Source organism: Scedosporium apiospermum (assembly GCF_000732125.1).
Source record: "Scedosporium apiospermum strain IHEM 14462 chromosome Unknown SEQ_SAPIO_0088, whole genome shotgun sequence".
Classification (NCBI taxonomy): Eukaryota; Fungi; Ascomycota; class Sordariomycetes; order Microascales; family Microascaceae; genus Scedosporium; species Scedosporium apiospermum.
The window spans coordinates 470,608-492,414 of record NW_015971789.1 but is presented as its reverse complement, the minus strand read 5'-3'; the positions used below and the strand labels follow the sequence as shown (position 1 = coordinate 492,414).

General features: G+C 52.7%; 4 protein-coding genes and 1 pseudogene across 4 annotated transcripts; 3 read left to right on the top strand and 2 right to left on the bottom strand.

The window, feature by feature from the left end:
- On the top strand, positions 1–1,776 carry SAPIO_CDS3159 (uncharacterized protein; the record flags this gene model as incomplete). Its single annotated transcript, XM_016786014.1, has 2 exons — positions 1–706; positions 782–1,776. The coding sequence occupies 2 exons, from the start codon at positions 1–3 to the stop codon at positions 1,774–1,776; spliced, it is 1,701 nt and encodes a 566-aa protein (XP_016644020.1).
- A 249-nt stretch (positions 1,777–2,025) lies between these two features.
- On the bottom strand, positions 2,026–5,941 carry SAPIO_CDS3158 (uncharacterized protein; the record flags this gene model as incomplete). The annotated part of the gene is made up of 6 exons (XM_016786013.1): positions 2,026–3,396; positions 3,465–3,926; positions 3,993–4,762; positions 4,824–5,018; positions 5,075–5,364; positions 5,772–5,941. 6 exons carry the CDS (start codon positions 5,939–5,941, stop codon positions 2,026–2,028), a joined length of 3,258 nt encoding a protein of 1,085 aa, XP_016644019.1.
- Positions 5,942–9,370: 3,429 nt separating this feature from the next.
- SAPIO_CDS3157 (Rho guanyl nucleotide exchange) lies at positions 9,371–15,592 on the top strand (the record flags this gene model as incomplete). Its single annotated transcript, XM_016786012.1, has 3 exons — positions 9,371–14,104; positions 14,277–15,380; positions 15,476–15,592. 3 exons carry the CDS (start codon positions 9,371–9,373, stop codon positions 15,590–15,592), a joined length of 5,955 nt encoding a protein of 1,984 aa, XP_016644018.1.
- A 1,907-nt stretch (positions 15,593–17,499) lies between these two features.
- SAPIO_CDS3156 (uncharacterized protein) lies at positions 17,500–19,769 on the top strand (the record flags this gene model as incomplete). Its single annotated transcript, XM_016786011.1, has 7 exons — positions 17,500–17,588; positions 17,703–17,728; positions 17,826–18,137; positions 18,247–18,318; positions 18,391–18,705; positions 18,779–19,160; positions 19,232–19,769. The coding sequence occupies 7 exons, from the start codon at positions 17,500–17,502 to the stop codon at positions 19,767–19,769; spliced, it is 1,734 nt and encodes a 577-aa protein (XP_016644017.1).
- Positions 19,770–20,012: 243 nt separating this feature from the next.
- Positions 20,013–20,612, bottom strand: SAPIO_CDS3155 (annotated as a pseudogene; the record flags this gene model as incomplete).
- Between the last annotated feature and the right edge of the window lie 1,195 nt (positions 20,613–21,807).

Sequence of the window (21,807 nt, the reverse complement as noted above, 5' to 3'; positions counted from 1 at the left end):
ATGGGGCACATCGCCGACGCCCTCACCGCGGCCAACATGTCACGTCCGGTGGCTAGTTTAGGGAGGGAAGTTCAGTCAGCTCGCTCGGCCGCCTTCAGGGCCGCAGTGGCAAAAGGCACGGCGGAACCTCTGATAATGCCTTACTGCTTCTTCGGTACCTTTATCATACCCGCCTTGTATCTGGCTATTCCTCACACAAACAGACCGTGGCTCTATCGTGCTCGCTTCGCCGTAGCTGCCTTGATCGCGGCCTTTAATGTGCGGTTGATAGCTCACACGTCCGGCTCGAATCCCGCTATAGCCTATGGCTCGGGGCTGTATGGCTACTGGGGGATCATGAATTGCCTTGCCATGCTTGTCTGGTCCAACCCGCAGTTTGACGCCGCCCGCATCGTGAAAGTCAAAGCAGAAGATTTTCCGGGAAAGGGGGCGGAGAAGGGAGAGTGCAAGGAAGGACAAATCGATCAGCTTATTGGCGGCAACCAAGAGGGCAACCAAGAGCCGAAACCCAACGGAAATGGCCACCCCAAGCCGTCTCTCGAGCCTAGTGAGCCGGCTGCGGTCAAGGACTCATCACCCTTAAGCGGAGGCGTGGTGCGAGGCGAGGAGGGATACATATATTATTGGGAGCCCTACCCGAAGAATGCGCCGTTCCTCTACCGCTTCAGCTGGGCTACTGACCTAATGACGACCTTTCGAGGTGAAGGTACGTGCTAATTTTCTTTCTCGAGTGGCATTATTGTATGGACTTCTTCTAAACGCTCCACACCCATTTTGCTAGGCTGGAACTGGGCCATCCCAACTGTTCCCCATCCTCCACGGCCGAAAGTTCATGGCCAGTACGAGAGAGTGAAACTCGAGGCGATCCCAAAAACCGCTCGATCAGGCTGTACTCGGCACGACACCGCCAAGGCCTATCTCTATGGAAATCTCAAGACCTTCGCCACGACGTATGTCCTTCTCGATGCTATGAGCACTTACATGAGCATGGATCCTTTCTTCGTCGTGGGTCCCAGTACATTACCGCCTCCGTCCTTGCTGCGGCCAATTCCCCTGCCCCTCCTCAATTTCGGCCGAAGCGTCTTGTTCCTCATCTCCGTATATCAAGTCGTTCTGCTGGTGATGAGCTATCTCGATATCCTGCAGTACTTCATCGGAGGCTATTTTTATCCCATCAGGAGGGAAGCCTGGCAACACCCTTCCATATTCGGATCTTTCTCGTCCATCTTCGACCGTGGACTCGCCGGCTTTTGGGGCGGCTGGTGGCATCAAACCTTCCGCGTCCCCTTCACGGCCCCCGTGGCTTGGATGGTCGTAAACGGGTACCTGTCGGCCGGGTCCGAAACCACCAAAGTCCTCGGCGTCCTCTCCGCCTTCTTGAATTCGGGCCTCCTGCACGCCTGCGGTTCCTACACTACCGTCCCGCCCACGAAACTCTATCGCGCGCCGCTCTTCTTCACCCTGTGCGCCCTTGGCATCTTCGTCCAGCAGGCTTTATGTCGCCGGCTCACGCCCGTGCTAGCCCGCGTTCCCATGCCGCTGAGACGCTCTGGGAACTTCTTGTTCGTGCTTGTTTGGCTTTGGGCGACATGCTGGCCTCTGGCTCATGACTTTGGGACAGCGGGCTTGTGGCTTTTTGAGCCAGTGCCTGTGTCTATCTTTAGAGGGCTTGGGTTGGGGGCGGAAGGGGAGTCGTGGTGGAGATGGGATGATTATACGTTTACGTTGTATCGGGGGAAGCGTTGGTGGGAAGTTGGCCTTGCACTCGGTGCCTAGAGCTGTAATAATGAGGTCTCATTGAGGCAGATCGGAAGGGGGACATACAGGCATGGCGTTAGAGGGTATTGCTATTAGTATCATGAGTTTATGGCCTGCTTAGCAGACAACGATAGACGGATAGAAATGCTTTCATAGACTAGAACTACTAGTGTTACTCGTACTACTTTTTTCTTTTTCTTTCTAACTTCTAATTAATACACTCAGGCTTGTAAGTCTGATCATGAATGCTCACAAGTCATCGTCATGTCACATTTCGGTGTTTCTGCCCCCCAGCCTAAGCTTACGTTTGAGCTTCTTGCTCGATTCAAGATTTACCATCTCCTTCTCAATCCAATCAATCACGCCCTCATACCCAGGCTGCTTCGCCCTGACGACCCGTCCAAAAGCCCCCAACGTAGCCACCTGAACCTGCGTCCTCGATATGGCGCACTCGTAACCGGGGAAACGCGCCCTCCTCTCCTTGGACGTGAGGAGCGAGTACGCAACGTCGATGAGCTTCCGGATCGTGCGCACGAAAACGTGCTCGCGGGGCCTCTTCTCGCGCGGTAGGCACCGAATGTAGGCGCACGCCTTGCGGGCCGTCTCGGCGAGGGCGGCGTCGAGGTTGGAGAGGGAGAGGGAGAGGGGGTTGTGGGATGTGTCGTAGAACATCATGTGGGATTGGAGGCGGAAGGCGTTGAGGGTTTTGCGCTCGAAGTTGCGGCCTGGGCGGCGGGAGGATTCTACCGTGAGGCAATCGTCGGTGGTTGTCAGCTGTTTTCCCCCGGTGGGGCGGTTTTTGGAGATGGCGAGGGTCGTGGAGTCGATGAGCGTGCCGCAGTAGGGGAAGCCCCCGGAGGATGGGTCCCATTGAGGGAGCGGTTCAGAGTCGATCTCCATTGGGAAGTTGACGAGAGTTTTCGCCCGGCTGACAGTGACGCCGTAGTCGGGGAGGCCGGCATGCATGACTTTTATGAAGCGCTCGGCTTTGGCCTTATCTGTCGTGATGAGGAGGAAGTCGTCGATGAGCCGCAGCAGGAGTGTTTCGTCGTCGTCCGCAAGGAAGGAGAGATGTCTCCGCTCGAGATCGGCGTAGAAATAGTTGCAAAAGGCGGTCGAAAGGATCGATCCCTGAGGGACGCCGCACTTTTGGCGATAGTATTTCTTGCCGATTTTAATGAGATTACTCTCGACGTGAGAAGTGAGGAGAGATATTAGGGCTTTGGTTTTGAACACGCGCTTCATGACGTTGTCGACAAAGATTGTGTTCCGCTTGTTTGGTGCTAGTTTCGACTTGAGCTGCTGCGAGAACCGGGTATTGTCTTTTGACGTGGAGGCGAGAGAGAGCCACCGTTTCGATGGCTTGATGATGGTGACGCCAGCCTTATTCTGCGCCGCATCTCCCGGCTTAACTTCAACGTACTTTGATATGAGATATTGTACGTCTGATGGGATCGTCTTCATCAGCTCGACTACGGCTGCTTGGGGTATGGTATCGAAGGCGGCTTGGACGTCTACTTTGGCAAAGTAAAACATCTTCCGTGGACCTTGTGGCAACTTTGAGCAGAAGGACTTGAGCCGCGTGTACAGGTCTGGGACAGAGAATAGAGAGGCGCCGAGCCGAGCAGGATCTCGGTCCTGTAGTTCTCCACGTTAGTTCGTATCCAACACTGTACAAGGGGAAATATCATTTTCTTCATCCGCACCTTTTCCAAGGATAGCATGCTGTGAACGGGTGCTAGTATTGAGTTGATGCTAGGCCCCAAGGTCTGCCGCTCTCCTCTCAGGAATGCTCTCCTACGGAGGTTCATGATGGGCCTTAGAGTTGAGTCTTTCGGAAGCAGCCTTAAATGACTAGTTCCAAGGGTCCGCGAAGCAAGGATTTCTTTGGCATCGCTCGTGTTGATCTCCTCCAGGAGTCGAGATTTAAGCGCAGCAGTGGCAGGTTCAGCGATGCGCCGCCAGACATCGTGCCGAAAGTAGAATAGGCGGTATTTGTGCTTGCCCGAGTCCGTAACGTAGAAGTTGGACCGGATTAATGGGATCAGGAGCGAGTCAAAGACGTAGTATAGGAATTCGAGGAATATCTCTACCCTCTTTAGCTTGTCCGTATTGGTCATTTTTGTGCCTCTCAAGTGAGGCGGTGCGAGCCATTCAATATCGGACACCTACATCGAGTCGTAACGCGTCAGTTAGTAGGACACTTGTTGGCGGTTGAGAGAGAAATCTAGTACCTTGATTCCTTGATATACATCATGGAGAGACATATTTTCAAATCTCCTTAGTCTAATGAAACGGTCGACGTTTCGCAAAACAAGCTCCTTGTTATGCTTCTGCGTCGAGCCTACTCCCCAAAATTCGTTGGGAATGATTTTTGACAAGACTCTTTGGCAGAATGCAGAGACCTGGGAGACAGGAGTGGCTAGATCAACAATCGACTTGCCTTCTAGGTTGAGTGTGGGTGCCTTTTTCGATCTTCCATTTTTCGCGCTCTTTCGTTTGCTAGCCTTCTTTCCCGAGCTGTTGCAGACTCTCACGGATGTAGACCCCGCAGGCGCAGGCTTCCATTCGATCCGCTGCGAGTGAGCGACGCGCTTATGAGCGCCGCCGGTCAATGGGTTTGGGCAGTAGTGGTCGAGAATCTGGACATATGAACATCGGGCATGGAGAATCTGTAAGCGCTCTACGAGCTCTTTCGGCCGGCCGCGGAGTCGCTTAGGTAGGCGAATCCGAACTGCGAAGTTCCCATCGCAAGCCTGGTCGACGCGGCGAAACACGCTAGAAATCTCGTCTTCTCGTAGAGTGTAGTCCTGAAATTTCTGGGCACTCTTCTGACGGTCAACTTGCGACGTAAAGACATTGTGGAGGCCAAACTGGCGAGGGAACATGTACGCCATGACCCTGAGTGTGTTGTCTTCGAATTCCCGATTACCGCCGCTGTCGACCCCGGTCTTTCCTTGCTCGCAAGCTTCCTTGGGCACGTATGGAGCACGGTTTAAGATGTCTAGTTGTTTCGGGTTAGTGCGGATAGCTAATATGCCTATGCTAAGAGAGTAGGAACATACGGATATGTCGGAGGCCTATTTCGACGTTGCCTCTTGCAGTCAACCCAGCTCTAGCGTAAAGAATTCGGCTTCTGACGAAGGTGATTTCCCCAGGTGACCTTACAGCTGGATTCTTAGGCCTGCATGGCGTTCTTGGCCTGTCTGACTCGGGAGGATCCATCTGGATGATGGGGTCTAGCTCGGAGAGGGGAGTGCCTGGTCAATGTTAGCTCCTCCTGGCAATAGAGAAGAGCAGATCCTTGCTTACTTACCACTCAGCTGCCACATGTTTCTGACTCCAGAATCCACGGAAACATAGACAGCGCAGTCAACTAATAGGTCAACCATGATGCGTTCCCCTGCCTGGCCTAAGAGAAGGAGCAGCTGTGGCCATGGCGGCCTTTTAAGAGCTTCTACATGGTGATTCGGATATATTGACAGCAGGTTAGGGATGGACGGCTTGACTCCAGCAGGGCCACCCTGCCTTTGCGTGTTGAGTCCAGTAGTCTTTCGAAAACCATCACAAAGAATATGCTTAGGCCTGGCTCTGGCTTTCTCCGCTCTGGAGAAAAGTAGCCAAACAGCAAAGTCTACAAGCTGTTCATCCCAGTTAGCTTATAAAGAAATGGTTTCCGCGAAAGGAAAAAGAAAGAAGAAAAATTCGAGAGGAAAGGAGTGAGGGAGAAAGGAGTTATTGGCTTGTGGGTTTACCGTACATCTGGGTGGGAAAAGGTGCCTTTACCCGACAAAGAGACATGGGACTCATCGTTCCTTTGAGAGAAGGTCACCCATTTCCCCCATCGCTCGTCCGTCTGATCATAGGGTTCCCCCGACAGACCTACAAGTGTGGTATCGAGTAGTCGACATACTTCTGTCTCGACCTTGGTGAGGACACCAATGGCTGTGCCAAGGCGAGATATCTTTCTCTTTCGAATCCGCGATGTGGTTGGAAGTCTTGACAGAACATACTCTCTCAGAGTAACAACGCTTGGATAGTATTGACTCAGAATCACACGGCTCATGGGCAAGCGGACCTGGTTTCCACCGGCTCCGCGATCGTCCGTCCGGACACGCTTTGCTTTATCCGATGACTCGTCGCCATCCTCACGGGATCTCTTGGGGTTTCTCGGCTGTGTCATGGTCGCTCTGGGTAAGCTTTAAGGGGCGCAAGGGTCTGCCATGGGCGACGAGGAGACATGGCCCTTGCCGCGAGACATGTGCTAACAAAGCCAACACAATATTAATAGTCGACAATGTTAAGGGTCGAAGGAAACCACGGCAACGGGCGAGTGAGACAGGATCTCAACAGTTGTCTTGGTGGTGGGAACTGGGAAAGGGCAACGGAGAATAGGGGCGGACAAGTATCCCTTGCCGCTACACTTATCACAGCCAATTTCCCTTCCCAGTCCCATTCCCAGCTCGTCTCTCGGGATCGTCAAAATGCCGAAGCTGGGCCTCAGCAATTGGACGTTGGAATGCTGCTGCTTGTAGAAATAGCGGGAGTTGGACGGTTGACGTCCATCAATCCTCTCCAGGATGGCAAGTCGACTCGTGTAAGATCCAAGCCGCGTCTCGTGTATTTGCTGTGCTTTTCTGGGAATCAATTGATGATGGTACCTCAGAGTGTACAGGTACATGGGGCAGTGAGTGTGTTACGAGGAAGTCAACGGTACCCTGAAATCAACCAATTGGTCAATCAATCAGTGTAAGAGAGACATCATTGCCAGCTGCCCAGGGCATGGCCAGGCCTAGTCGGGCCTGACCAACCAAAAAAGGTAGCTTCAGCCCTGGACGGGATTAGCTCAGCGATCGTCGTGAAGATTAACTTTGGTGCCCCTGGATCATTGACGCTGGAAACGGGCAACAACATTGAACAATTTGAATTGAAAAGGTTGAGCTTAATCCAACTTCGAGATGCGTTCACAAAGGGACGGGCAAAGGGCAATACTGCCGCTGCAAGAATAACCGCATGATAGTGGCGTTTTCGCTGCAATGAACTGAGACTAACTTTCGACTTCGCTCCACTGTATTTCTGCAGTTGCTTCAGGTTGACTACCCAAGCCGGCCTGGCTAACAAGAGCAGGGCTTGGTAACTGCCGAGGCTTTTTAGCTGTCCTCAGCTCATTGATGTTTCTGTCTTTTGTCTTTGCCTGGCGATGAAGCCATCATCTCCAGTTATCGACTTTAAGGACGCACGCCAACTACGTAGTGCCGGATCCGGCATGAGTATTCGAATCCTCCGTCTCTCCCTTCGAATACCATCGGGTGTGGATGTGAGGCAGGTGCTCCTTTGTGAGAAGACATCCGCGTATGGTAACATCGTCTCCTGAACCTCGTGGTCCGGCCCGACCGCCGTCATACCGAGATGATGGTCCCTCCAAGATGAGAGTTACACCCGCCAATGGGCTAAGTCCACATGCACTTCCATTTACATGGGTCTATCCTGCCATCGAGATTCAATATTATTATTAAGGATGCTACACTAGACTCTGCCGAAGAGAAAATTTTGCAGTTTCGTGGAGAATGCTCCATTTTCGGACAGTGTCCAGCGAGTGCCAACGTGGTGATGGTCGTACTAGTCGTGGTCGTGGTCGTGGTCGTCGCTTCATTGCTTCATCGCAGAGCCATGAAAAAGGGACGGATTTCTCATTATGAATGGACAGCCGCCAGCAGGTTCAGTCGAGTTGAGGGTTTGAAATAATGCCGCGAGGATGCCGGAAAAATCCAGGGGAAATTATTTTCAGGGGATTAATTTATATTGATAGTAAGTAAGTGGGTGGGCTGCATCTCGAACGATTCTGGGGAAATTCAAAATACCTAGGTCCTGTTGCAATCCCCGGTCTGTCTGAATCAATTCTGAGATTCAGGAACAAGTTCTGTCCGGCCTAGCATCCGACTTTCTCGTTTATCTTCATAAGATAGCTGCGGTTCAGAAAGAAAGAAAACCCTGTGCTCACTGTCCAACCGACGATTTCGAGCCCAGCGAACCCAGTAAACCAATCTCCAGACGAGGTGAAACATGGCGGTCGTGTGTCGCTGACAAAGCTCCAGTCGACTCGTTTTTCTCCTGCAACGTTCATGTTCTTCCCAGCCTCGTTCAGTGCTGTTCGCTCACAAAGAGAGGTGCAGCATTAGCCTCAAAAGGGCACTTCCCCCCGCACATTTGCACCACGAACTCGGATAGTGTTTGCTTCCGAGCCAGGTCACGGTCGTTGCTTCATAAGTTCGTATTGCTTGGTTGATGGTTGGGAGATGAGCTAGAGCAGAAACAGCCAAGTCTACGCGAAGGATTGAGTCCTGCAATTCAAAAATAGACTCATTCACTTCAGAAAAAAAATATGTACTGCGTAGTATCAGCCCTCGATACCTCGATTGTAGCATGAACTCTACCCCATCCTATCAAGACCCGCCCAGATATGTGTTCATCGGGTCAGATCAATGGGACCAGACTGCCCATCCAATACTGCGTGTGTTCAAGGTGTGCGTATGAAAGAGGAATACGAAGGAGGCTCAGAGTAGCAGGTACTTCCGTTCCGTGTGTATGCGTGTGTTGTCTCCGAAGTACGTACTTCGTAGTCCTTTCCTTCCCTTCCACTTCGCAGAGTCCAACCAAATCTTGACCAAGCCCCACAGTAATTGAAACGGCAGTAGCAACAGGAGGAGGTATTTACCTTGGAGTCTTGGACGAACAATGCCTGGTCTACGAAGTCGTCTGGCCAGGCTGTGGCGTTAATAACTAGTGCAGCCCTGGTGTATTACTATGGAGGACACTAAAATGCCCAAAAATTTAGGTGCGAAGGGATGTGGGCTTCTTTGGGAAATGTCAAGAGAGACAAATGAAGCGGATTTTGATGTCTTCCCTGGATGGGACCCTGGGCCATTTTATTACATACCTCGTGCGACTTGGTCGTGGGGAGAGGAGGTACTTGATAATTACGAAGTATTACTCTTGCGAATGTATACGAAGGAAGGAAAGTACACTGCGAAGTATGCGAAGTACGAAATATTGATCGATGCATTGTGAAGGGGACTTCGGAAGGTACGGTTATTCAGAGCAAAAAAGTACGTGGTACAATTGTACCAGAAGTACTCACATCCTTTGATAAATTTCATGTGTGATGAAAGGAGGACTGAAGGTACTCCAATTATCGCGTATTACCTCTCAACTGGCCCTCTACACTATTATCTTGCCTCAGTACCTTGCAGCCTCAGTACCTTGCAAGGTATTTTCCTTCGTCCTCACAATTACTCGCCCTGGCTGGTCCTCGCGTCGCCCCCCCAAATTCGTGCGATTCCCGGGCTCGTGTGGCGTTGCGAGACAAGAAACACTGACCAGTGTGTGAGAGCCCCAAATTAATAGGTTCCGACCTTGCTCAGCTCAACCAACGCCCATTTGCCAGCGTCACTTGCTCTGCAAGAAACCTCATCCATTTGTTATGACGGTCCACTCATGTCCAAGGCCAGCTCATCAATGATCCCACGCCTAAACAACCCCCCACCGCTTGCATGGTCCTTCAACTCCTAATACCCCCATCCCGCAAGCCTGCCTAACGGATGCCAGGGTCAGAATGGAGGCTGAAATTCGAGACGAGGACTATCGATTGGGACCCTCGGCCATCGATGATCCCCTCGCCGCCCAGCATCACCGACCATCCCAACTCCAGCAGCAATACCAACTACACACGCACACGCACTCACACCCGCACCAGCTCCACCACTACAACCAGCGCCTGCACGAGCACGAGCACGAGCACGAACGCGAGCAGGCCTACCCCGATTATTCTAGCCACCATCGCCAGCACTTAGGCCAATCCGACGATCCCCGATTACACTCGTCGTTTCTTGACCCGGCTTTTCCACCTCATCCGCGTTCACCCCCTTCCAGCACGGCCCAACCGACCCAAATCGCCTCACCTGTTAGCAGGTACACAGATACCAATTCGAGCGCCTTCACCGCCAATAATCTAGCCTTGACTTCACTAGATCCTCATGACTTCTATAGGAGTTACCAAGCTGTGGATACTGGTGCACTAGCTGCCCGCGAAGAAGACGTCCCAATGGCGACTACAGCCTCTTCGCGAACCGACATCTCACCCTCTCAGTCAACTCCTAGCCATCCGTCCTCCCGACATGCTCCGGCCGCCAACGGCTCTCGTACCCCCCTCCGCCAAAATCTACGCTCCGTCTCCGCCCCTCTCGGCAATGATCGCCCTCCGCTTAGTCTTCCCAAGGCGGGCTCGGCAGGCCAACCCAGCGTCAAGGACCTGAGGAAAAAGTTTGATCAGGGCACCTCACCGTCTATGATTCCTCGACCGCCTGCTCGTTCCTCGTTGATACACCGTCCTACGTACTCATCCAGGAGTAGAGCCACGACGCCGACAACCGGGCTAGCCAGACCTAGCCAAGCCTCCAGCACCACCTCCTCTAGGTCCACTGGCGCAAGAAACCAATCGTCAACAACCGATCTGGGCCGCTCGAGCGGGTCGAGGTCATCTCAGACCGGCGGTGGACAATCGTTTGCTAGCCGGATCAACAAGCCCAAGTCTAGTGCTTCCTCCAAATCCCTAAACGCAAAGCCTATGACCCAAACCTCCCGCCATCAATCCTCGGGCTCTTCGCCTTCGTCTGCCGTCTCGCATTCACGGAACCCTTCTCACTCTTCGCAACCCATATTATTTGGCGAGATCCTCCCGGAACAACGCGACACGCTGGCGTTAGGCTACGGTATAGAAGACGCCCTTCCGCGGCAGCCCTCGGACGTCGAATCCGACTCACGGCGGCAGGCTCTCCCCGATTCGGGAGACGCCGCCCCAGACTCTCCAACCGACTGGTACCGACCTGAGAAAGCGACCTCCAGCAGTGAACCTTCTGCCCGTTCTACGTCAACGCTACACCCCGACCAGCAAGATGGTAGCAATAATGCTCTCCCCCCTAGCTCTCCGGGCTCCCGTCATCGACCGACCTCACCCGCTGTCAAACGACCAGGATCGAGCCGACGATTCAACAGCATATCTAGCGATGCGGGTCTGCCCCCATCCGGCCTGCCTTCTCCGAGTTTTAGGCGATCCTACGACTCAAAATCCTCCTCCAGGGCTGGGACTCCTTCGGGAAACCGAGCGAAAACCCCGACAGAACCGCGTTCCGGTCGGAAGCAGCCGCCCCGGAATATCATTACCCCAATCAACACTACGAACAATAGCACTAGACTTAGTGCGATCATATCGACACCGCCGCCTAAACTCTCACCACCCCTTAGAAGCTCTAGACCCAGGCAGCCCGTGTCAGTTGCTACCACTGCGAGTTCTAGGTTGAAATACGCCGACCGCACACCAAAGTCGCCGAATAAGCAGTCTTGGAAATCGCCATCAGCGAGTGATGACAAGAGTACACGGAGGAGGAAACCATCTGTTGGCAATATTGACTTTGAACAGCGAAGGGAGCACGTCAAATTAGCCTATCGAAAGTCCATCCGACAGTCTAGAATCCAAGATGCGAAGCGAGCAGCGAAGAATCGACCGAGCGACGAAGTCGAAGTTGTTCCGGAGTCAGAGGCGACTCCAACCTCCGACCAGCCCACGATTACGTTATTAGACGGCACACCGACAGACGTCCCATCTCTGAAGCTCGTGCCCGATGAATCGATAGAACCTGGCGATACCAGAGAGTCGCGGGACATCATCCTGTTTGACAAGGATATTCCCGATGCGACCGCTGACTCTCCCACTCTGGGAATCCCTGGCAGTTTCCCCGCTATGAGTCCGCCACTTGGCTCCGACGAGATAGCTCCTCCATCCGCAGTATCGACAACTTCTGATATGACCGAGTTCGATAATGAACCTCAGACCGATCTGGACATACAACTCTCTTCCGCAGCAGCAGTTATCGGGGGCGATGATGCTTATCCGAATAATGCAGTTGCGGATGCGGAAAGTCGCAACATTCAGGATGAGGACAATCTCCCTACGCCCGCCAGGGCCGAATACCAATACCCATTTGAGGAAGATGAAGGGAATCTAAACGAAGATCAAATTAACGAGAACACCAATCTCCCCGAGGAAATGGTGGTAGAGATAGGTCTAGATATCATGGACACCCCTACACTGCCGCCTGAAGACATGGTAGCCCGCGTCGAATTCGAACGGGTCGAATTCGAACAGCCTTCCGTGCCCGGTGCCTTCAAGGACGACTACGAGGTTTCTCCCTATGCTCCAGACTCTTACGAGACCAGAGTACGCGTATTGAGGCGTGAGTCTGACATGTCTCAGTTCACTGGATCGCAACATAGCCATGCGCCCTTTCCAGCCTACGACTACGAGGAGCGGGGATATAGTCTCGACCTTGAGGCCCGGGATGTTCTTAATAACATCCACCACGGTGGCGAGGATTCGCTTACGGATGATGCTTGCTCTGCGGAGGCTCAGGAGGACGGCGACAATAACGAGGCTTATTATTCCCCCCAGGCGTACCTAAGGAACGGCGCTTCATCTAACCGAGCATCGACTTGCGAATCATTTGACGCTTCCCATTCCGACGAGCATCATGCGGCGTTGACGGCAAGCGGGCTTGGTATTAGACGGACTCCTGATCCGGGGCAAATGCTAGGAGTCCCTTCCATGCTCATGTCTGGCAACCGGTCGAGTCAACACTCAAGTTGGACGGACTTTTCTATTGATAGCAGTGAGCCCTCCGACGGTGTTGCGCCAAGATCGTCGAGAAATCGGCTCGACCCATCACCCTTACCCAAGCACGCCACCAAGTTCCCCGACGAGGACCTGATCGCCGGGAGCCTTCAATTATCGGCAAGAGATGATGCACATCTCGCCTCCGTGGAAGACACAGATGGAGATGAGCAATCCTACACTATCAACCATCAACTGCCCGAACTGGACACGGGCGAAGGATTCGAGATCCCGTATCTGGCCCAGAAGCCCATAGAAGAGGAAGAGGAACCACCCCAGCCAGAGGCTACGGTGCCGCTACCCGCTCATGAACCGCCCCCGATACCAATCGTCGAGAGCGAAGTGCGTCAGACGCCTGCGAGCAGCCTCTACGAACAGCCTGGTAGTACCCTGGTTGGTTCTCAGCGCGAAAGTGAGGAGTTTACGCATTCGCCCTCGGTTCGTGAGTCTATGCACCGACCATCTTTTGATCATTCCGGAATAGGTCAACAGGCAGATACAGTCGATGATGTCAGCACTATTGCTGGCACGGAAAGACACGAACGGTCCAGCAAGGAGAGGCATCGTCTCGTCCAACGACGAAACGTACTTAAGGAACTTGTTGACACAGAGGCCATCTTCGTCCGCGACATGAACGTCGTCGAGGAGATATACAAGGGTACGGCGGAGGCTTGTCCGAAGCTTGATGACAAGACAATCAAGTTGATATTCCGGAATACGGACGAGATTATCGCATTCCATACGGCATTCCTGTCCCAGCTGAAAGAGGCAGTTGCTCCGGTATATCAACTTGCAGGCAGGAAATCCCCGCCTCCTGGGGAGGACTCCAGGGCGTCGGAGGTGACGATTAATTCATCAGGCAGCCACTCCACGACTAATGAACCAGACGACGAAAAGGATCGCCTCGTCGCACTCGGTCCCGTATTCAAAGCGAACATCGACATGATGAAGGCGGCACATGAGGGGTTCCTCAGGAACAGCGACCAGGCTGCCAAGAGGCTCATTCAAATTCAGCAAGATCGAACAGTCAACGTCTGGCTTACCGAGTGTAATGAGGTAGCGAAAGATCTAACGGCAGCTTGGGACTTGGATTCCCTCTTGATCAAGCCCATGCAGCGAATCACCAAGTACCCGAATCTCATCATTACCCTCCTCCAGCATACCGCCGAGGATCACCCCGACCGTGCAGCGCTAGTGGGCGCCAAGGAAGCCCTAGAGACTGCCATTATCGAAATTAACAAGACAAAGAAAAACTTTGAGCTTGTCGGCCAGATAGTGGGCCGAAAGCGAAAAGAATCCGACGTAAAGGCCGGCTTCGCCAGGGCTTTCGGCAAGCGCGTCGACAAACTGCAGGCGTCCAATAACCGCCCGGCCGAGGATGCCGCATACGTCAAGCTGCGCGAGCGGTTTGGCGATGATTATCTCCGGCTTCAGGTAGTCCTCCGTGATGTCGAGTTTTACACGCGCCAAGTAACTTCGTACGTTCACGAGTTTCTTCAATATCTGTCGTCCATGGAACTTGTCATGAGATTGCAGGCGAGTCCATTCCCGGAGGTCGAGAGCAAATGGGTCCGGTTCAATGTGTCCATGAGAGACATTGAAAAGGTTGCATTAGAGAATCATGTAAGTCTTACCCCCTTTGAAAGCAAAGAACGCCCTGGCATTCGCATTCAAGCACCCTGGTCAACACATGCCGCTTTCACGTTTTTACACACGCAGAAAGAAAAATGGATTTCCCTTCAGCTCGATACATTCTTGTGGCGTCCATGCGAAACTGACGGACAAATGATGATAGCTCTCACGGGTCAGGAAAAACGTGATTGAACCCTTCGAGATGGTGATCAAGTCCTACGGAAACCCATCTCTTGCAATGAAGAAACGGGCGAAACGTCGGCTAGACTACGAAAGGGCGGAACAGCTCAAGAAGAGCGGGAAGACTATTGACTCGAAGCTAAAGGAGCTCGTAGAGCAATACGAGGCTCTCAACGACACCCTGAAGAAGGAACTCCCCAAACTGTCGGAGCTCACGGTCAAGGTTGGCAACATCTGCTTAGCGAACTTGGTGAACTTGCAGGTGGAATGGTATTCCATTTGGAAGGAGAAGGTCAAGATGCCACTTGAGGGCTGCGACGAGGTGCCGGAAATCAACCATATTATCTCGGCCTTCCAAGGAGATTACCAGTTCGCGCTTGATGCTGTATCAGCGATCGGCATTGTCAACCCGTCGTGCAAACCAAGGACATCTCAGTCAACGAGAGCGAGCACGGACGAAAGCATCACAAAGATTCGCCCACGACCAACAGAGCTGTCGCTCCGAGGCAGGGGCCCTTCGGTTAACGGCGACGGTCCACCCAGTCTTCCGACGCCTGAATTTGCAGGCAACAACAGTGCTGGCAGCTTCACGATCTCGCCAACAAGCGTTACCCTTCCCAGCCCGCACCAATACTACTACCAAAACTACTATACGGGCACCAATGGATATCGCGGTGGCGGTGTTTCTCCTATTACTCCGGACGTTTATGGCGCTTCGCGATCGCACACTACTGGGGTTACAGCCCGTCCAAGCACCGGGCGGAGCTTCGATTCAGTTGGAGTGCCGAGACAAAGTTGGGAGTCTAATAACGCCAACAACGTAAGGGATTCGAACTCGACCTCATATAATGTGACATATCCCGGATCGGACGGTCCTCGGCGCTTCTCTGGACTCTTCCATTCGGCACTGCCACTGCCGGATGAAACAGAAGAGAGCCAAAGATCCTCGCGGGCTTCGTCAAGAGAACGGCCAGCAGCATCGGGCGGGTACAATATTCTCTGGCTTGCAGCCTCGCTCTTTGAGTTTCACATTGAAACCACCAAGCACGAGGCGGGGTACCCCTACCTCGTATATGAGGCTGGTGAGGTAAGTTACACGAATCTCGGCGGAAACGAGACCTTCTCTTCTGTTGGTGTCATGAACGCAGTCCCTTTTAACTAACTGCAATCACTTGCATCCAGATTTTTGATGTCATAGCGGAAAAGGGCGAATTGTGGCTCGCAAAGAATCAAGACGACGCTCGGGAGCGAGTTGGATGGATTTGGTCGAAACACTTTGCGAAGCTTGCCGATTCTTAGATGATGATAATAATCTGATATACCAGGGGAGAACGGGACAAAACCGGCGAGAAGAAGAGCCATTCCCTCGGCGCCACCTCGACCACCGACACAGGTGGGTATATAAATGGAAGGTAACGCGACAACAAGATGGGATACAGTCCAGTCCAGCCCTCTCGCCGTTCCTCGACTACACATCAACGACGCCGGTCTTCGGAGACGAGCCAGCCAGCAGGACCCAAGAAAATTCTTCATCATACACGATCATGCTCTGATACGCCCCGTACATCCATCTCTTTTACACATTCATATATGTACACACGCAACCTCTCGCCTTTTCTCTCTCTCTCTCTCTCTCTCTCTCTCGCCCAACTAGATGAGGCATCGCATGGGAATTGAATTGAACCCAGGCAGCAATTCCTAGCTTAGGTTTCGCCTCTACGTACCTCCCCTCCAAATCGCCGTTTACCTTGCGGGAGAACCATACGGTCTTGTATCGGATTGGCATGGATTGTTATAGCATGAATGGGCTATTTTCTTTTTTATTTATTTTTTGGGCCAATGGACGGACGCAATGAATGGTGGATAGGACATCCTCAAGACAGGACAGCGGCGTTGTGTTAGTTTTTGTTTTAACTTTATTCGCTTCTCCTTCTCTATACCGCCTCTCCACATCCACACTGAGTGTGAGTGGGTTAGGAACGGCCTTTTGTGTAACTTGTCTATTCCCACGATACTTGAATGTTTACTTTTCTTCTCCATCATCTTTTTATTCCCGCTTGGCTTGTTGGGTTGCTTTACAAGCCCTGGTATTGAGACGGGGAAGTTTTCAGGAATTTCCTGTAGAATAAATAGGCACGGACTACCTCAGTAGGAGAGTTTAGAAGGAAAGAAGGCAATGGATTTTCCACTCTCAAAATTTTGCATTACTTGGTATACATGTTATTTGAGCTGATACGGGTACTGTTCTTCTGTCCGTCTATTCTATCCTATCCAGTACTTCGCCAGGAAAACGCATCGGACGTGTAAGACATGGCTCTTGAGGGATCAGTCCGCTCTCTGAAACACCGACTTCGGATGGCACAGAAGTTGCATGGCTGGCCACCACGACGAGAATAAGACTGTAGACGTATGGTACGCTTAAGGCGGAAATAAAAGAGAGCATTAGAAACTTTGTTCTGTATGCTTAATTGTCACCAGACCCCCCTTCTTTGAGTTCTTTGAGTCCTCTGAGTCGACGTCGAGAGTTTAAAAGGTCATGATGCAGTCTCAAACAGGACAGATAGAAAGACAGAAAGGCGCATCCCCGGGTCGAATTACGTAACGTGGCGCTGGGTTACGACTGGAGTGGCGATTAGCATCACCGGGAAACGTTGAAGCTTCCACTGGTCGAGCGTCAAAATGCTGGGCTGGCATTAAAGCTTCCCCACGCGCCCCGCCCCTAATGCCTGGTCATGCAGGCTCTATATTGCGGTCCGGTTTCCGCCAATGTTGCAGCACGTTTATTCCTGTGCTTCGTCTGAAGTACGGAGTATTTATAGTGCATTGTGCGAGACGGGTGGTACTTCCGACGTACCAGATCTTTGATCTTCAGGCCAGTTCAATTGTTTGATCTGATCCCCTTTTAAAGCTCCCACTTCCCAATCATCACATAATATATACCGAGTAGTGTTTATCACCTGCTGAGGGATGGCTTGTTCTTTGTTCTTCTATAGAATTGCCGATTGAACGGAGCCCAGCCTTTTCTACTCCGATCGATGGCAACAATTACGTCGAGGAGATAGAAGTTGCAGTCGCTGTCGCAGTCGCAGCAGCACTCGATTGATGACGACACTCGTTAACAAGCTCGAGCTACGCGTCGCACACAGGCCAAGATAACACGAACATCGAAACATCGCACACACGAGTACAATCCCACATCATTTACAATGGCGAGGTGGAGGGGTCACCCGTCCGTCAAGGGCAGTTCGGAGATGATGAGGATGGTTTTGCTATGCTTCTCTGCCATTGGAATCACGTACGTGTGCTGCCGTGTCGTGCCGTTGAGCAGCCATTGAAGCTCTCGTGTCTTCCCTGTCCACCCATATCGGGGAAACAACGTCGCTAACTGCGCTTCGCTTCGCAACTTTAGATTTACGTGGGGATATGAAATGACCTGTACGTATACACTCCCTAATCCTAGAATTCGATATGTCAAGATTCCCGAAATATCAATCTTAGATCCTTGACTCACACGTCCTTCGGTTTCTTGTAGACTGCACGCCATACCTCCTCAATCTAGGCCTCACCAAGAGCAGCACCTCCCTCGTCTGGATCGCAGGTCCGATCTCCGGCCTCATCGTTCAACCCATCATCGGGACCATCGCCGACCAGTCCACGTCCAAGTGGGGCCGCCGGCGCCCGCTCATGGTCATCGGCTCGGCTATCACAGCGTTTCACATCCTCCTCCTAGGCTTCACAAGGGAGATTGTTGGGGTTTTCTTAGCAGAGTCAGAGTTCGCGAGTCGGTTGACGATTTGGCTAGCTGTTTACTCGATTTGGGTGATTGACTTTGCGATTAACGCTTGTGGGTGATACCTCGCTCCGCTGGGCCGGCAGCTTTCGGAGGGCATACCCTAGGAAGTTGAAGAGGCGTTCTTCTTTTATGAATATATGCTGACATGGCGAGGCCGTAGCTATGTCCTGCTCGAGGAGCCTGGTCGTCGATATTCTCCCTATCCACAAGCAGCAAGCCGGTGCTGCATGGTGTACGTAAACCTGTGCAGTTCTAGCCCCAAGGCTCTTCTTCTTTTGAAACTAACGAGCCCGGTTAAAAACAGACAGCAGGCTTGCGGCTTTTGGCCACCTTTTGAGCTACGGCATCGGATCTGTCGACCTTGTCACCACCTTCGGCACCAGGTTCGGCGACTCGCAATTCAAGCAACTTGCCCTCATCTCCATCTCTGCCGTACTCTCCACCTGCGCGTTGACGTGCTGGGCGGTTACCGAGAAGGTTCTCATAGCAAGCGGAGATAAGGAAAAGGGCAATGACGAGGGCAGTGTAGCGGCGGCAGTCCGGACGATTTGGACCACCCTCCGCCATCTGCCACCGAGAGTGCAGGCGATCTGCTGGGCGCACTTTTGGTCATGGATCGGTATGTTTTTGATTCCTCCCTGATAGCCTATTTGGTAATGTCGTTACTAACCTAGACTCTCGTGCGCCTCTAGGCTGGTTCCCGTTCAATTTCTACGGGACCACTTGGGTCGGCGAGACGTATTTCCGCTACGACCTCACCGTAGAGGAACGCGCATCCCGAGACCCTCTCAGCGAGATTGGCAGGATCGGTAGCTCGTCCCTCGTCATCTACTCTCTCATCACCTTTGCGAGCTCCTTTATCCTGCCCTTGTTTATCAGCTCCCCACAAGACACGGACTTTACCCCTCGTCCGCCAAGGCACCTCGCTGGGGTCCTTAATCGTCTCGAGGCGCTGAAGCCCGACCTTTTGACGGCGTGGATTCTAGGTCACCTAGGGTTCTCTGCTGCCATGTCCATGGCGCCGTTTGCGACGAGCTACAAGTTTGCTACCGTCCTCGTTGCCTCGTGTGGAATGTGAGTAGTAGTCTTCCGCCGTGGATATCTTGCTATTTTTAGTTTTGTTAAATAAACTAACTTGAGCGAAGTCCTTGGGCCATGACGCAATGGGCACCGCCAACGTTCCTCGGCATCGAGGTCAACCGTCTCAGCGGCAACTCCGATATATTACCCATGACACATCACCACCGTCACCCGTCAGGGTCGAAGAGCCCTACGCCCTCCCCCGGAACCTTCTCCCCAGCGGACGCACCATCAGCATCACGACCGATGCTTTCCCCATTGCCATCTCAGGCCAACTCCCACAACCCCTCACACACAAACTCATACGCTTCAGCGTCGTCGTCCTCATCATCACCAACACCGCGCACCTCTGCATCGGGCGAGCTCTCGGGCATTTACTTTGGCATTCTCAACATCTACACAACGATTCCGCAATTTATGGGCGCCGTCATGTCGGGCATCGTCTTTGCGCTCATGGAGCCTGGTAAGAGCGAGGAGTCGACGGAGTCTATTGATCAGCCGGATATGGAGGGGTTCAATGCCATTTCGGTGTGTTTGTTTATTGGAGCTATGACGACGTTGGTTTCAGCCTACATGACGAGTAGATTGAGGCATGTGAAGTAAGCAGTAGGAAATGAGGGTCATAGAAGGTGGAGCGTACAATTTATGCTTGGGAAAGGGATTCTGTAAAACACCTAGTTTTCTAAATGGTACAAACGGGACGCAGGGAAGACGATATAAAGCATCCAACAGTTTTGGTAATATTGGGCATGTACATGGATGATGGGTTCTGGGTCTATAAGTCTATATCTAGTTGTACACATGTTTCTAAACACGCCGGACTTTTCGCAATATGCCAACTTTCTTCTACGCCGTTTCTTTTTTCGCCGCCTTCGTTCCCTTGCCGGCTGGCGCAAAGATGTTTTCCATGTAATACCTCGCCTCCTCAATACTCTCCAAAATATCATCCCTCGCCCTATGACCCCCCTTCTTCACCGGCACCCGCGCCACCACATCCTCCGAGCACCACCTCCTCGCAGCCTCCTTGATAGCACTGACATCAAAAATACGATAATGCAGGTGCTCGATAACAGGCGCGTAGGGTTCCCTCATGAGGAACATCTTGTCCATGTGCACGGTGTTTCCCGCCAACAGCGCCGTGCGGGGCTCGGGGACGAAGCGGCGGACGTAGGAGAGGAGGCCGGAGGCGGCTTGTTCGGCGGTGGTGGTGGAGGCCAGGACGGCGGGGGTGAGGCCCGTTGCGGCGTGGGTGGTTTGACACCAGGGGGACATGGAGGAGAGGATCGAGGATGGGTGGTGGATTGTGGCTGTGTAGCCGGCCGGGTCGAGGAGGTCGAGGGTTGGGGTTGTGATGAGGCAGTGGATTTCGAGGATGGTGTCAGTGGTGGGGTCGAGGCCTGTCATCTCGCAGTCGATCCAGACGAGGAGGTCCTTGGTGGCGGACATGGCAGCGGAGGGTTGGCGGCAACGGATCGGTGGTGGGGTGGAGGGCGAGGAGGAGAGTCTTGGAGGTGGCGATGCTTTGGCTCGTTTGGTTCAGAGGAGACCGAGATGGTCCTTCTAACACTACCCGAGTATCATTGGCATTAATTGAATAAGCATTGATGGGGCTGGAGATCGACAATGGAGCGTGGGGTAAGAGGAGCTTCGGCGCTGACAACTAATGGTTCCTTTTGGGTCACAAGTGTGGGTTCTGGGATTGGCTAAAAACGCTGGATTTCGATGGCGTCCATGATAAAAATTCTAAGAATCCCTCCGTTTCGAAGCTCTATTCCCATTCCATTAAATACTGGGCACAAAATTCCCGTTTCCAATGATATCCCAAATCTCTCACATGCAATTCAGCTGCTCTCCTCCTAGACAAATGGAGGAAGTCGTAACTCGTGCGGCAATCTAAGGCGGGGAGGCAAGGGGAAGAGCGCCTTCCGGCTTCCGTCTACACCTTTCCTTCAACACCTTCCACACCACATGCACCCCCCACACCTCCCGCACCTTCCCGGATTCACCTCTCCCGCACCTTCCTCAAGATATCTCGACCCCTCGCCACATGCTTTATAGGCGAGTCTATGGCAAGAACTTCCAACCGAGCAGCTCAAGCACCAACACCGCGACTGGTTGGCCTAGCGGCCAATTGGAGCGCTCACAAAGTTAGAAAATTGCAATCTTCGTAGCTACGTTGTCCAGCGGGGAATTGCTTCGAGTTCGAAGTCCAACCAGAGCAGCGCAATGCGATCTTTTTGCTATTTTTTTTTTTCTTTTTGTCACTCGTAATACCAGCACGAGTCCTGTAAGGATCAATACTTCGTCCTTCTTCCTCGCCTTTGTATTTCGAAGCAATACGGGGTAATACGATACCGACTCCAACCTGCGCCAATGCTGGGCTTAGGCACGGTTAGTGCATCTGCAGAATGCGTGTTACAGTGGCCAAGAATCAATCAAGCTCCGCCTGGCTCGAATACGAAGGAAGCTAGTTCAGGAGTCCAGGGCCATCAATGCCAACCAAGACGCCCACACAGACACACCGGGACCTGATCTAGACCAAATCCTGAATAATATCCGTCCGGTGATTCGCTCCGAGCTTAATTGGGTCCAAGTTTCTCGTGTCTCCCACTCTTTCAACCTCCCACGTTGATCAGCTTCA